Source organism: Meriones unguiculatus, chromosome 1 (assembly GCF_030254825.1).
Source record: "Meriones unguiculatus strain TT.TT164.6M chromosome 1, Bangor_MerUng_6.1, whole genome shotgun sequence".
Lineage (NCBI taxonomy): Eukaryota > Metazoa > Chordata > Mammalia > Rodentia > Muridae > Meriones > Meriones unguiculatus.
The window spans coordinates 49,307,735-49,323,289 of NC_083349.1; the positions used below are offsets into that span (position 1 = coordinate 49,307,735).

The 15,555-nt window shown below is 39.3% G+C and overlaps 1 protein-coding gene across 3 annotated transcripts in view; it reads right to left on the minus strand.

Annotated features, from left to right (window-relative positions):
- The window catches only part of Rnls (renalase, FAD dependent amine oxidase), a 263,796-nt gene that overhangs the window by 15,267 nt on the left and 232,974 nt on the right, over positions 1-15,555 (minus strand). The window contains exons 6-7 of one of the 3 annotated variants that reach the window (XM_060388431.1): positions 12,287-12,462; positions 10,864-10,887 (exon numbers count right to left, since the gene is read on the minus strand). The exons of 1 other annotated variant lie outside the window; for it this stretch is intronic. In XM_060388431.1, the coding sequence (XP_060244414.1) occupies positions 10,882-10,887; positions 12,287-12,462 (182 nt within the window). In that variant the 3' untranslated portion in view covers positions 10,864-10,881. Of the gene's footprint in view, positions 1-10,863; positions 10,888-12,286; positions 12,463-15,555 lie in introns of those variants that run through there. One more of the 3 variants, XM_060388426.1, reaches the window with a different exon arrangement.

A 15,555-nucleotide genomic window follows, 5' to 3' on the forward strand; every position in this document is an offset into this window, starting at 1 on the left:
GAATCTGTGCCTACACACGTTTAAGAACAGCGCTGGTGGCGTCTAGAGGCATCGAATGAATTACAGGTGGTTGGGAGCTACCAGCCTGGGGTCCTCGGACAAAGCACCATCTCCTCTTCACTCCTGACTCACCCTTCCCATCTCTTACACTGGGTCTCTCATTTCTGCACAGGCTGCCGGAATCTGGACACAGAAAGCTGTGGCTTGCGCCTCACTTTGTGTAGTGCTGCCTCTTACACGTTTCATCTTTCAGTTCATGGCAATTTTTGGCGCACTTAGGCCATTGCTCCTTTTCAACAACGTATATAGTTCTCGTGTAAAATTCTCTTGACCTTATGGTTAAATAAATGTATCTTCTTTAGTGTCATGTTCTTCAAATCTTTTTGTTTTCTTTTAAGCAATTTAACCTCTTGTGTTTTTTAAAAAACTGTTTATTTATAAGGATTCTCTGTACGTTTTGGATACTAGTCTTTTATCAGATATGCACTTTCATAACATTTTCTTTTATTCGGCAGTTGTCTTTTCATTCTCCTAATGGTGTCTTTCAAATATATTGTTTTTAGTGTTCATTAGATGCAATGTGTTAATTTCTTTAGAAATGGTTTGTGCTTTACTCCCTCTATCCAAAAATGCTTATGAAACTCAAGGTCATATTTTCTCCTATGTTTTCAGTTAGAAATTTTACAGCTTAAGGTTGTATGTTTTAGGTCTCTGGTCCATTTTCAGCTCATCCTCGAGAGGATGTGAAACACGGGCTCTGTGTCTAAAGTGAAGTGCACTAGTTTCTGTTTCACTGCGTACTAGTTACGTCACTGCAGGCACAATAGGTATCAGAAACCCAAGCTTCCTTATTTAAAGCAGAGCTAATGTTTACTTCCTGATATGAGGACTTCTGTGACTATCAGATGTGAACAGTATACGAGGTCGGTCTAAAGTCAGAGTCTGAATGCTAACTATGATTGCTTGTAGCTGACATCAGGAAAGGAAGACCAGGTGCCACCACTGGGGAAAGACTAGAGCTCAAACATTATCTGAAGTTAAAGAGCATAGAAAAGGACTAGCTTTTAAATTTGAATTCCAGTATTTTTTTTTTCTCCCTAGAACTGTAATGGTTCTGGAGTTCTCCAATCCTTAGCTCACTTACCTATGCAATAGAGATTATAAGCCTCTTAGAGCAGGTAAAGGAGGGAGCGAATTATAAACAGATCTCTGTGACTTAAAAAATTGAGACGGGAGGGGAAATGGAATGGAGAGGAGGAGGGAGGGAGGGAAGAGAGACAGGAGGAGAGAGCAAGCACGTGTTGGACATGGTCTGCCTGGTAAGGAAGTATTATAAGAGATGGTGGCTAGGAAAAGTGGAACGAGGAACTGGAGAGCTGAAATGGGGCCTCTGCTTAAATTCTTGTGACTGTGGCCACAGGTCACTGTGGCATAGCAGTAGTCTTACCTGAGGACAGGGCCAGAACTGTACCTGAACTAAACGTCTACACAGCTCAGGACAACAAACCAGAGCACTGGATTCAGCATCTCTCTACAGTCTCATCCCATTTTCTAGCCACATCCCACTTTACTGGAAACAGAACTTCTCCTCAAGCACTCCCTTAACTCTGGAGGAGTTTGTGTGATGGTTGGAACACTGTGCTACTATCACGGCCTTTTCCTGTCCGACTTCTACATCCACATTTTAGCTGTGACACTCAGCTAAAATGATGTGTTTCGAGAAGCTGTTCTTAGGGTTTCTTTCCCAGGTCTGCTTTGTGCTTCCCAACAGCACTCTGCATAGCTTTTGTGTCACACTGTACTTCACCGTGGCTATATGCTTAGTGGTCACCCTTTCTGATTGACTCTAAGGAAACTCCCCAAAGGACGAGAGATGCCTCAGAAGCTAGTATAATGAATGACACCCATGTAGAGCTCAACTGCGTATTGAATGAAAACATGAATATACATTAGCAATTTCTTATGTAGAATAAATAGGTGTTATTAACTGAACCTGCTTGTTTTACAGAATAACGCTGAGATTTACTCTAAATATATATATATATAAAAAGCCTTAATTTTAAAGAAAAACTTCTAGAACAAGACCTCCTTCTAGAGTGTCCACACCCGTGTAATAGAATCTACCACCCAGTATTAATACTGGGTTCAGATGAATATTCATATATGTAATATGTGACAATTTCTTCTCGTTAGACATTAAAACATTTCCTATGAAGTATTACCATTTAAAATAATTTAGTTATTTTGAGTAAGTGTGATAATGACTAAATGGCAGAGTGAGTCTCAGTAGTGCCAGAGGGGGAAAAAAAATGACTTCATTAAATGTACATGTGTTCAAACATTTAATAGTTCATACATTATGGAATTTTGTGAAAAGAGATATTTAACTCTATAAAGTTCAATTAAACTCTGACTGTACATTTCTAAATCAAGGATGAGACTTCTTCGAATGATATCATAAGATGCTTTGTCATAAGGAACTGAAGTAAGTGGCCAGTTCCGTGGAATATGATTCAATGGAATGTTTAAAAATGACACTTGCCAGGCTTCCTGTTGTTGCTAGATTGGCTCATGCCATAATCCACCTCTCCCAATATGCAAAAAAAAAAAAAAAAAAAAAAAAAATCTATGAACATAAGCAAGAGTGGTTTGTGGCCATAATTTTCTACCAGTCAATGTTGATTCAGGTCACAGATGTGTTAAATTATCAAACGGCAAAGTTAGTTTAGGAGAATGGAAAAGAGCGGGGAAGTTTTCAGTCTTAAGAAATGACAAGCGGTCGACAACAGCATTCTGCTGCAGTCACACGCCCTGTTCTGATGCTGTCCAACAGTCCCTCATAGGCTGTGGCTAAATGGCAAAGCCCCGGCACTGAATCAGTTCTGAAACATCCCACTTTGGAACTACTTATGTATATGAAATGATAAGAAATAAATTCTCAAAAGAGAAAAGAATTAAAAAAAATAAAATAAAAGGAAAAGTGAGATGTGCTGAGAGGCAATCAAGAAGCAATAGCAAAGGCTACTTTTCCACAGGCCCTCCATGGCATCTCCTCCCGCCTTCACTACCAGTCATCAGTGATGATGGAGAAGTTGCTCTATACAGTGTCTATACTACATGTTTCATGGTGTTCTCTGTGTTCACTTGACCCATAACTCTACAGGGCAGGTTGAGATGCTATTTTTCACTCTGATGCTTAGAGTTGCTATCTCTTTGCCCATAGGCACATTATAGAACACAGGTAAGAACTTCAGATTTTCAAGATCATAATTGTGACACATTATTAAAAATCTAGAAATCATGCCAGGTATGGTGGTGCTTGTCTTTAATCCCAGCATTCAGGGAGACAGAGGCAAGCAGATTGCCGTGAGTTTGAGGCCAGCCTGGTTTACAAAGGAAGTCCAGGACAGCCAAGGCTACACAGAGAAAGCTTGTCTTGAAAAACAAAAACAAAACACACAAAAAATCTAGAAATTATAAAGCAATAAAGCACAAGTGTAAAAGAAAAGCCAGAATGCAAGTGACAAAATAGTTAAGACAATGTGATTTTTTTATTATGGAGAGAAACACATAATGTGCTTTGATAAATAAAATTGACAGTTACTGTTCAAAGCATTTATGCTAGAAAAACCACACACTTAATTAGCATTTGTGATATGTTCAGAAGTAGTTTATGGGTTACACTAAAACTGTTGGGTAATTATCAACTACAAGTTTTACTTAAAAATTTAATAAAATTATCAAGTTGACAATCTACTTCATTAAAAAGATCAGTGACTTTTGTTCTTTATAAAATATCAAACACAACATATTATTTCAGACTTAATCCAACAGATGATAGTATGAACAAGTGACAGGCTTGGAACATGTGATAGATCAGATCTTACATGACCCAAAGACCAGGTGTTAAAGAACTGAGTTTCAGGTTCTATTGAGAAGTGGCAGATGCTTTAAAATGTGAGATCAAGAGGAAGGTGGCCAGAGATATGCTGTTGAAGAGGATCATGGGTCCCTAGCCCCTTCCTCCTACTCTTTTTTGTCTCTCTTGGATTGAGTGGTTATGTTCTGACACATGCTCCTGTCATGATGTGCTGCTTACCCTGGATCTGAAAGAGTAAAACTAATCAATCTTGCACTGGACTCTCCACGACTGTAAAAGTTAACCTTTTCTCCTTATAATTTGGTTGTGTGTGGTCTTTTGTTATAGACATGAAAAGCCCACTTTACTTGAAAAGTAGATGTAGCTCTCAAGGTAACTCACTAATCTGAAGGAAAAGACAGTCCTCCTGAGATGAAACCACCTTGCATTTTCAACCTACTAAAAAGAAGAGAATGAAGATAACAATAGAAAAATGCATATGAAAGAGAAAAAAATGATTGCTTTTTACCAGTTCAGTCTTGAAATTAGATACAATCACCTACCAGAAATTATCTTCATGAGAGAATAAATGTAATTCTGTGCACTCAGCCTTGGCCTTCCAAATAAAAATCTGTAAGGAAAATTCTACCATTGCATTAGTCCAGATTTTTCCCTTTTCTCTCATCTTCCTTCTAATAAGGGTTTTCTGTTGAAGTATGTGAATACTTTCTTGTCTGAGGAGACAAAAGGACAGTGTCAAAAATGAGGAATGTGAATGGAAGGGTGAGGAAAAGAGAAAAGAAGACAAGACTACATGTTGGTATGTCTCTGTGAGGATTAAGAGTCAAGGGTACAAAGAGATAATCAAAGTGATCTTATACAAGTCCTGTTTTAATTAGGGTTTCTATGGCTTGAGATGAAACACCATGACCAAAAACAAGTATGGGAGGAAAGGGTTTATTTGGATTACACTTCCAAATCTTAGCCCATCATTGAAGGAAGCCAGGACTGGAACTCAAGCAGGGCAGGAATTTGGAGGCAGAAGCTGATGCTGAGGCCATTGATGGGGCAGTGTTGACCAGCTTCCTCAGCCTGCTTTCTTATACAACCAAGGACCATCTGCCCAAGAGGCACCCCACCCACAATAGGCTGAGCTCACCCACATCAATCTAACTAACTAAGATAATGCCCTACAGCCTTGTCTCTATCCCAATCTTACTAAGGAATTTCCTCAGTGGAAGCTCCTGCTCTCTGATAACTCAGCTTGTGTCAACCTGAGATAAAACTAGCCAGGACCAGCAGTATCTGCAAGGGCTGAAGGGATGGAAGCTTCTAAAGGCTCATGTTGGACGCTGTGTGTCCTTTTAATGTTCTACAGAGATTGGTAAAGGCTGAGTTTGCTTTTAACATCTTTTAATTGCTGGATTATATTTCTCTGACTGCAAGAATAGGTTAAAGTTGAAGTCTTGAAGAGCTCTTGATTTATTCAGATAATAGTGGTAGATTTGTAGTAGGTGTTCCTAACATTGGGTTCAGGGGAAGATTTCAGGCTGTCTATAACACTTCTAACTGCATGTTGCATTGGAGTTCAGGTGCATATACTTTTTCTTTATTTTTTACTTGTATACAAAGTAATAGGGCTCACTGTGGAATTTCACAGAGACACATCATTGTGCTTTTAGCATATGAGCCTGTGGGGACTATTTTCACTGAAACCATACAATCCCTTCCTCATTATCCTTCCTCGTTTTATGTGCCACCTGTTGCTTGTTCCCTTAATTCAGTACTGAGCACTCTGCTGCCACGTGTACTCCAACATTCTCTCTTTTCTCTCTTGCCTCTTACTGAAGTTCTTTGCCTCCTTTTCTCTTTTTAATCCCTCCACCTTTCTCTCTCTCACACGCATACACATACAAAGTTAGATTCAGAGTCCACATAGGAGAGAAAACATAATAGCCTTTCTGAGTCTGGTTTCTTTTTCTTTCTTTTAAATTAGTTTTTTCCGTTCTGAAATAAAGTTTTGTTAAATTATAGCAACAGTGCTTGCTTTGCTGTTAGTTAAAAAAAATCATTTGTTTCATTTCTTGAGATTATAATGTAATCATAACATTTCCCTCTTCCCTTTCCTCCCTTCAAAACACCCATTTACCCCCTTTGCTCTTTTTCAAATTCATGGCCTCATTTTCACTAATTGCTATTACATAATAATCATGTTTGCCTAAACATGAGCTGACCAAGGATGACATCAACAGACATGCTACTGTGGATGAGGTAAAGCAGGCCTCAGTGCTACACAAAGGACTACAGGCAACCACAGAACCCCGAGAGCTGGAGAAACAGTCTCTGCCTGGTAAGAGAGCACGAATTGCTTACTCAATACTAAATGGTCATCTCTGAAACCATACACATGCAAGTAACATTATTCAGACTGAGTAGGTTGTATCAATGTATTTTTTATTACATTTTAAAAATTATTCTTTAAAATGTTCACACAATAGATTTTGATCATACTTTCTTCCCCCAGCACTCTCAGATTCTTCTTGTTCAACCCAACTTCATGTTCTTTTTCTCTCTTCCCAAAAAAGTGAAAGTGATAGTAACAAAAAACCCAAAACAAAAACTAAAAATTTGAACAATAGGAAACCATAACAAAAAGAAAGCACATGCAAATATGAAGTCCTTTTTTTTTTTGTGCTCAATGACATAGTTAAGTGGTGTATTCATCCATATGGCCTTACTGTCATTGTGAAAGATAACCAATCATATTGACAATAACTTGTGATGTTTGGGAGATCTCTGGGACCCCTCTGGCCAAAGGTTCCACAGGACATAACCCATTTCTGGTAATACAGATGTCACTTGGTGGCAGATGATGCACAGTTAAGTTACTGTCTCCACCATTTTGTGGAAACATCATTGGAATTCCTTTCACATGATGTTAGCCAGTTGTCTTCATTTTCCAGAAAAAAAGTCATGCTTTCTCTTTATGACTGAACAAAATTATATTGCGTATATTTGCCACGTGTTCGTTATTCATTCATCTGCTGATAGACATCTGTGCTGGTTCCACCTTTTGTAGCAGTTGTAAACAATGCAGCAGTAAACACTGCTGTGCAAGTTCTTCTGTAGTATTCTACCTTAGAGCCCTTCAGGTATAAACCTGAGTGGAATGGCCGAGTCATATTGTTCTTCTGTTCCCCACCAGCTGTGTGTATGGGTTCATCTTCCTCTACATCCTCGCCAGGACTTGCCATTTGTTTCCTTAATGATAGCTATTCTGACTTAGGTGAAGAAATCTCCAACCAGTTTTAATCTGTGTCTCCTCGATGGCTAAGGATGGTAAGAACACTTTTTCAAATATTTACTGGCCATCTGTATTTTTTTGGAGAACTGTCTGTTCAGTGAAGTTGCTCATTTGTTGGTTAGTGTTTAATTTTGAGGTTCTTTGTACATTATAGATATTAACCCTCTGTCAGATGTATAGCTAGAAAAAGCTATTTTCCACATTCTATCTGTCATCTCTTTAGGCTGGTGGTCATTTTCTCTCTCTTCTGTGCAGAGGAGACACAACCTCTGAGTAAGAGACGAAGTAACAAAAGATGGTTCTACTGATAACTAATTTGACTGTGTAAACTTAACATGCTGGTTCATTCATTCATCCATTTTGTCAAAAGTGCTAACCTGCCAACTAACTATCTTGCTGTGCTCTAAAATTATTCTTCTGATTTCTTTGGTATTTGGAAATTTTTAAAAATAAATGGTGCTGCACACCTTTATTTTCAGATCTTGGGAGACAGAGGCAGGCAGATCTCTGTGTTCAAGGTCAGCCTGCTCTACAAAATGAGTTCCAGGACAGCCAGGTCTACACAGATAAACCCTGTCTTGAAAAATCAAAATACTACAACAACAACAACTAATAATAATAACAACAATAAATAAGCAACTCATGAGTGCTCAAAGAAAAATGGTGGAAAAGCCACTATTTTTTTTTTAAACCAAGGAAGTATGGAGAAAATACCAATCAGTTACCAGGAATGGCTTGAGGAGTCTCCAAAAGAAGACACTGAAATAATGGAAAGCACAGGACCACAGCGCTGAGAGTAGCAGGGTCAGCTGCACTACTGAGTGTCCTGTGTCAGGTTATGTGGAAAGCCATTTTCAGTGAACAATTTTCTGCTGAAAGTGTGAAAATAACCAACTTGTTCCAGAATCCTTAATGATATGCTGTATGGACTAAACACCAAATTACATTAACTGGATAAACTTTTAAATTATGGAGGAAAAAGTGATGTAAAATGGAAGAACTGAGAACTATTAAAAAAAAATATGCCACTGCTTTCTTAAGCTAAACCCAAATCCAGCAGTTGAGGAATTTCGTCCAAACCCTAGATGAAAAGCACAGAAACAATTGCCAAGTTGTTCAAACACATTTTTTCCCTTCTTTTGCAGCACCCACAAAAATGTACCGCTATGTTGTTTAAGGCAAAATTCAATTTAGAGTCTTAGCGCCCTCAGCAGATACTAGTCTCTATGGTTTCAGAACAGAAACTGGTGACATGCTAGGCATTCCTCGGGGACTAGGCGAGTGAACGTGTTCTCTTGCCTTTGTGGATACGCGAGAGACGGCACTGGGCATGGAGAACAACAGGAAAATGAGAAACTGTTCCCCACATACAAATAAGCCCCAATCTTTTAAAGATGGTAGCTGGAGCATTAATCTGTTGATGCTTTCCCTTAAGAGTTTATGTGGGATCTGAGAGGAATCTGCCAAGGGAATCAGAGGAGAGAGGTTGTGATGGACATTACCAAAGCCCTTCTCAAAGATGTTCACACTCTAATTTTTTTGAACCTGTGGGTGGTTAGTTGCCCAGGAGGGAAGAGCACTCAACAGATGAACCTATAGCTCACTCTGGGATCATTGTCTGTGAGAAGTTAAGGAAGTCACTTAGTTTTTTTCTCCCCAAGCGTTTGTTTTCTTATCACTATAGTGGGTTAACACTAGCAAACTCAAAATTCCATTAAAATACAGTGTTTATATGACTTAGGAGGTTTGAAAAATCTATATGCATATTTTATGAACACCTTTTAAGGTGAATGTGATGGAGTGGACATGGCTTGTGGGTGTTTTCCAAGGGTCCGTGGTGTTGGGGGCGAGATTGCCTGTGTAGCAGCAGCGGGAGGTTGGGGAAATGGAGCCTAGTGGTGAGTGGTTGGGCTGTTGGGGAGAGTTGAAGTTATCAGACCCTGGGCTACTTCTTGGAAGAGGTCAGTTGTCTTTACAGAGTCTTCCGGCTGACTCTGGCTTCATGGTCCACCATGTAATCTCTCATGCTTGCCCGGCTCTTGCTATGGTGATGCACTATGGGGTGACATAGTCAGTGGGGCCTTCGTGGTCCCAGTGCCATGTTGTTTGAGCTTTTAAACCCGTGAGCTAATGAAACTGACGTATCCAAATTGACATCACCCTATGGTGGTTAATCTTTCATTGTCTTGATTTAGAATTGCCTAAGAGACATATTTTTGGGTATGCCTGCGAAGGTTTTATCGGAGGGGTTTAATTGAGCAGAAGAAACACATCTTAAATGTGGGTTGAACTTTCACAGGGGCTGAGGATCTATAAAGGGCCGAGAATCTATAACGGGGGTAAAGAGAAAGTGTTCTGAGAATTGGTATCCATCTTTTTTTCTGCTTCCTATCTGCAGAAACAATTTGATTAGTTACCTGATGCTCCTGTAGCCATACCTACTGTGTCATGATAGACCATGACCCCTTAAACCATTATTCTACTCCCCAAATCTCTTCTTTAAGCTGCTTTTATATTGGTATTTTGTCACAGCAGTGAAGAACATACAAGTCCATAGCTTATATGAAGATTCATCTTTAATATTGCATAGCCTATGGATTAGGACACATGTATAATGTAATTTACTATTATAGAGTCAAAATATTTTCGGTACCTTAATAATCTTTGCTGAGCCAGCCATTCTTCTCTTTTTCCTGTCTAGTTTTCTAAAAAGCCTACTAACCCATCTACTTAGGGCTCTATTTGTTTGTGTCTCCACCAGTCATTAGTGAGAGTTGCTACTGCTCTGCCCCCTCATTAGCATTTCATGTTAGATGGCTTTTGAATTTTGGAGATTCCAGTTGTGTGTCTACTTTTGACAGTAAATAAGATCATGCCTTTGAGTTGCCCAGCTTTAAGCCTAGCTGCTCCACCCCTCTCCTGCACCTAGTGCCAAGATACAGTTCAAATGTCACAAAAGAAGAGAAAAGGAAGAAAAGAAACTGATGGAGAGAAAGTATTGATCCTGCAGAGTTTAGAACAGAGAATCCACATGGCACTGTTTGGGACAGAGATTCTAGCTCTGTATTCTGTTGAAACTTTTAAAATATAAAGGTGTGTAGGGCTCTGGCATTTTGTTTTTCAGAGAAAGAGAAGAAAAGAAACGAGCTGGTGTGTAGAGAACAGAAGGAAGAGAAGAGAGGAGAGATTAAAAAGAAAGGAACACAGGGTGGGACCTAGACTAGATGGAAATGTGAGTGGGTCTTTTTCCCCCTCAAAAGCACCACCTCTGCTCAGAATGTGGGAATGGGGCACACTGAAAATGTAACTCCCTGCTCCTCTTTCTTTTGTGTCTCTGGTTTACATTTTTCCTCTTATCAGTTTAGTGCTGTATTATATCTAACCATCACACAAATGTACATGATTAATTGAGACAAGGACACTGATACATGATGATCAGGCTAAGGTAATACACTTCTCCACCAAATCCCAAAGGTTAAGATGGACCTTTGAAAAGCACTGGGGATGTACTGTTTGAAGATATAAGCTGAAAGGAAGTAAATTATCTCAAATCACTTGACCTTTCATTGGTCGTGTGTATAATAGGTGAGATGTTTACTGCAAATGACAATGTCTCTCTTTGTAGACTGGTGTTCAGGATCCTGGAGAAGTATGTGAACAGTTGGAAATGCAGGCTTTTAAGCTTGTCTCCTTTCAGGCTTTGCAGCCAGTGTGGCATCTATGTCTACAAAGTTAAAAATGCAGTGCAATGATTTCAACATCCAAATTGCAATAAAAGCCATTGCAAGAGTTTGAATATACATTGTGTTCCAAATAATCCTTTGATGAAACTTTGTGATCTTGTACAACTTTGAATAGGTTGTTTTATGATTAGGACAGGGCTATTTCTACACTACGTAAAATTGTAAAAAATGAGTAGATTTAAAAGTTAATTTTAGTCTATTAATAAATTGTTTATGAGAAAAGCACACACACAAACTTCACCCTCTATTTTTCTTTTAAAGGAGTATTTACTATAGGTGAAATGACTTATACCTAGTTTCAAATTATAACAAGATTTTTTCCCCCCTGGCTTCTTTTTCAAGCTAACCTAAAACTGAGATAAGTATCATTTAGAGACATTAGCTATTGAGATTTTTTCAATGCTTTTAAAAAGAAAGAGCAAAGTCTTTTAAAGTGACTATGACATGCTTAAGTAAATATTTCCTCCAGAGGTTCACTGTATAATTTAACTTGAGAAGATATGGGTAAACACAGACCTGCTGCAATATTTTAGTGAGTAATTTACCATTTCCTCTGATTTGGAAAGCCCTTTAAAACATACAAAATCTGCTGAGATTTCCCATAACACCACTTTTTCTGAAGGCTTTATGGCTTGGATAACCAATACTGCTCACAAATCTGTTAATCAATGGGCTCGGAAACCTTAGGGGAGAAAACACACGTCTCTGTCTTTTCCTCTTGCTTCACTGACCCCCAAATGACTTTACAACCAAGTCTACAGATCCAGAGATATTTCCGTGAACAGGATTCCAACTCTAGTAAAAGTGTGTGTGTGTGTTAACGTCAAGATTTACTCTGCATTAAGAGCTTTAAGGCTAACCTAGAAGAATGATAAACAGGGTTATCTTACCCTGGAAGGCAGCTTAGCTCAGTATTCTAGAGTTACTCACAAAAGACCTTGCTGTCACCACTCAAACTGAAGTAGAAACTCAATAAAAATGAAGACTGTGGAAACTAAATGTGCACACTGTGTTAACGTGATATACTGCGAAGCTCTGCGTAGTTAAAGTGGCTGCCATACGGCCAGCGTCAATTTGGAAAATCCCTAGAGAAACAGCTGTGTTTGGATATATGACTTGCCTTGCCTTATAAGAAACCCCAGGATTTCAGGGTGTGCTGGGATGTGGACAAAACTGGTAAAGATGGCATGAACATCTCATTCAGAAATAGCGTGACAATGACACCTCTAGAATTTTCACATGCGTAGGACAAAGCCATATGAATGTCAACAATTCCATCATTCATTTCTTCTACTAGAGAATGGCAGCGAATACAGTGATGTCAATGCTACTGACCAACTCAGACGAGGCCTCTGTTTTGCCTCTGTGTTCTCTGATTACCTGTGAATATCTCCACTTCTGGCATTTGGTAGCAACAGGCTGAGGCAAAGCTGGCAGAATGGTCTCCAGCTGCTGGGTGATTAGCTCCTGCACATCCTCCTCACTGTGCTCCAAGTGTGTCACTCCAAATGGGACTGTGGTGTGGATCACCACGGATGGACCAAATTCAGATGACTCTGCAGTGTGAGAGGAAAGAAAGATACCTCTTAAAGTGGGGGAACCTGGGAGCACAGTGAGAAATCCTTCGCATCCTGCTGCCTTGGCCGTGTGACGGAAGCTAGCTACGAACCTGTAGTCATGGTTCTTTGCTTCCTGCTGCAGAGGCAATGCGACCAGCTGCTTAAACTCCTGCTGCCCAGACTGCCCACCATGATGCATTGGCCCCTGAACTATGAGTCGAGAGAATCTCTTCCTTACTCGAGTCCATTTGCTAGGGTGTTTTACCACAGCAACAGGAAATGTACCTAAGATAGCACACAGTATCTACCTGTCAGTTAATAAGCTTATTATATATCAATTAAAAAAAAACATGAAGCTTGTTCACAGTGGAGAGGTGCAATGCCATTCTTCATTTATGTGGTACCAAATCTTTCTAGAGACAGAGTCATCTCACCAGTACTGTGGAGCGGGAGGACAGAGCTCTGCTTGCCGTCACTTGCAGGCTGTAAAGGGATGTCGATGCTGAGCATCAAGAGGCATTCTTTCCCAGTCACTAAGGGTAGTAATGGTGCATGACAAGCCTTGCCCAATTACAGTAGCCATCTTCTCCTAGGAGAGCAATGCAGAAAGGAGTCTCAAGACTCCAGTTGAAATGGTCCTCGCATAATAATGAGAGAACAGAGAACAACCTGATTACTTTTTATTCTTGGACTCCAACAAATTTGGAGAATTTATATTAAAATTTAGGCTAAAGAAGAAGCTTAAAGGAAAATGACTCCAACTCCAAAATAAAAGGCACTTTTAGGAGCTAAAGAGAAAATAAAATAAAAAAGAGTGAAGTAGAGTTTAAACACAACCAAGATTTAGAAACAAAATTACCAAAAAAAAAAAAAAAAGCCACAAATATGTTACTAGGATTTAGGTCTAAAGGGAAGTCAAGAGATGGCACTGGAGGAAAAGACAAAATACTGCATGTTTTCTTTCACATGAAGATTGTAGACCTGAGTATATACACATATTGTGTATATGTTACTAGTGTGCATAAAAGGGATTTTATGGGCGTTAAGACAGAGGACTAGCAAGAATGGAGAAAAAGGGACAGGGGAAGGCAATGACAGGGCCAATAAAAGCTATGCAGTGACACACACACAGACACACACACACACACAGACAATACTATCATGGTGAAAGTTTTATTTTATTAATTGACCTAAAAAGTTTGGACTAAATTGTGTTGGGAAAGTGTGATCTAGATAATGCAGTAAAAGCTGTCAAATGGCTGCATGCATACTCTAGTATCTCAAATGTTATATTTGTTTTTATATAATTTTTTAGATGTTGAATTAGCTTTTGTGTATGTGTTTGTATACATGTGATCATACATGTACATGTGTAGTCAAAAGGCAATCTTGGGTGTTGGTCTTCAGATGTCTTCTGCTTTTTCTTTCCTTTTTTTTCAGTTTGGTAGACAAAAGTGTTTCAATATTAATAGGCAAGGCTAAGAATAATACTAGAGAAATGAGAAAGCAAATAATTTTTGATAGAAAAACATGGTTCTGCTTATAATTCTAATTGTTAAATTCTGCACAAAAGAAAGAACTGTCTTGTAAAAGTGATTGAAAAAAAAAACACATTTAGTTTTCCAGTAGTAGGCTATCATAACAGAGAGTTTGAACAACATGATCTCTGGGTTAAGTCTCCGAATGCTTCTAAAGGTACCTAAAAACATCAGTGTGTGATAGTGCCTTAGATTTCCTATTCAGAAAGATTTTAACTGGATGAGGGTTAAGAGACTTCAGTGTCTGGATATTGATAAAAGCACATGGGAAAAGACAGAAATCAGTGTCAGCCAAAAAGGCAGGGGAAAAACCCTCCCTGAATACAACTTGTGTCATGGGGATTTCAAGGTTGCCATCCTCAGCATGACTTAGCTTGCAACAGGACTGTAGGCTGCCACCTTTGACCCACAGTGACACAATTCAAGTTGTAAAAGCTCTGTAAGGAAGCCTGCGTCTGTTCAGCAAACCCTCTGTCACAGTTAAAAAAAAAAAAGTCTGGCAACCAGCTCACTGGAGTTGAGTGATCTAAGGCTAGCTCTCGGTAGCAATTTTATCTTACAAGCAGTATGTGCCCTCCAGGTTTTTAGAAGCCTTGCCATCCATTAGAGGATTGTCGCTCCTTTTGTTCCCATAAAACCCTGTATGTGTCGTCTGCCTTCCACCTTTTATTGGAGATGGGCTCTCTCATTTTCTTGGAACTTTGCCACATCGGCCTGGCTTCCTAGCCATGGGTTGATTGGGATCTGCCTGTCTCTGCCTCCCATGTTGTCAGTGGTGAGACCACAGGTGTGTGCCGCAGCACCCAGGTTTTAAGGGGGTCCTGGATATCCAAAAGCAGTCCTCACGCCAATGCAGCAAGTCCTTTACCCATAAGCCATTTCCCCTCAATTAACATCTTATATTAGCACAATATCATTTCTTTTGAGATTCTTACCAACAAAGAGAAATGTCCGATGGTACATTTGCCAATTTCTCCTGTCATTAAAATGTTTTGTTTTCTATTGATGTTACATTACTGTTTCCCTGATATTTGAACATCTTAATATATTTTGTTTTTTTTTTCAAAATTTTCATAATATATTTTGAACCTTATAAAATCTAGAATTGTTTCTTGAGTTGAAATATTTTTTCTTTAGATTTGAACATTTATTTTTTAACATTGATTGCTTTTTGAAAATTATAAAAAGATTTTCTTTCGTTGTACATATTTGACTTTTTGTGTGTGCTGTGAGAGTGTATGTGTTAGCATGGGGGTGGGGTCAGCATGAGTGTGTGTTCATGTGCAGACGTGAGGCTGCTGTCAGGAGTCTTCTTCAAGCACATCTCCACCATTTGATACAGGGTCTTCCTTTAAACACGAAACTCATCAGCAAGCCCCTCGGATCTGCTTGTTTCCACCTCTCCAGCACTGCAAATAACAGTGTCTGCAGAAGTGCCCATATTTGATGTGGATGCCTGGGCTGTGAGCTCAGCTCCTCAAGTTTGGGTAGCAAGTTTCTTTTTTCCCCCCAGCTGAAGTGTCTTTTCTGTCTCCATTCATTCTATTTCCCC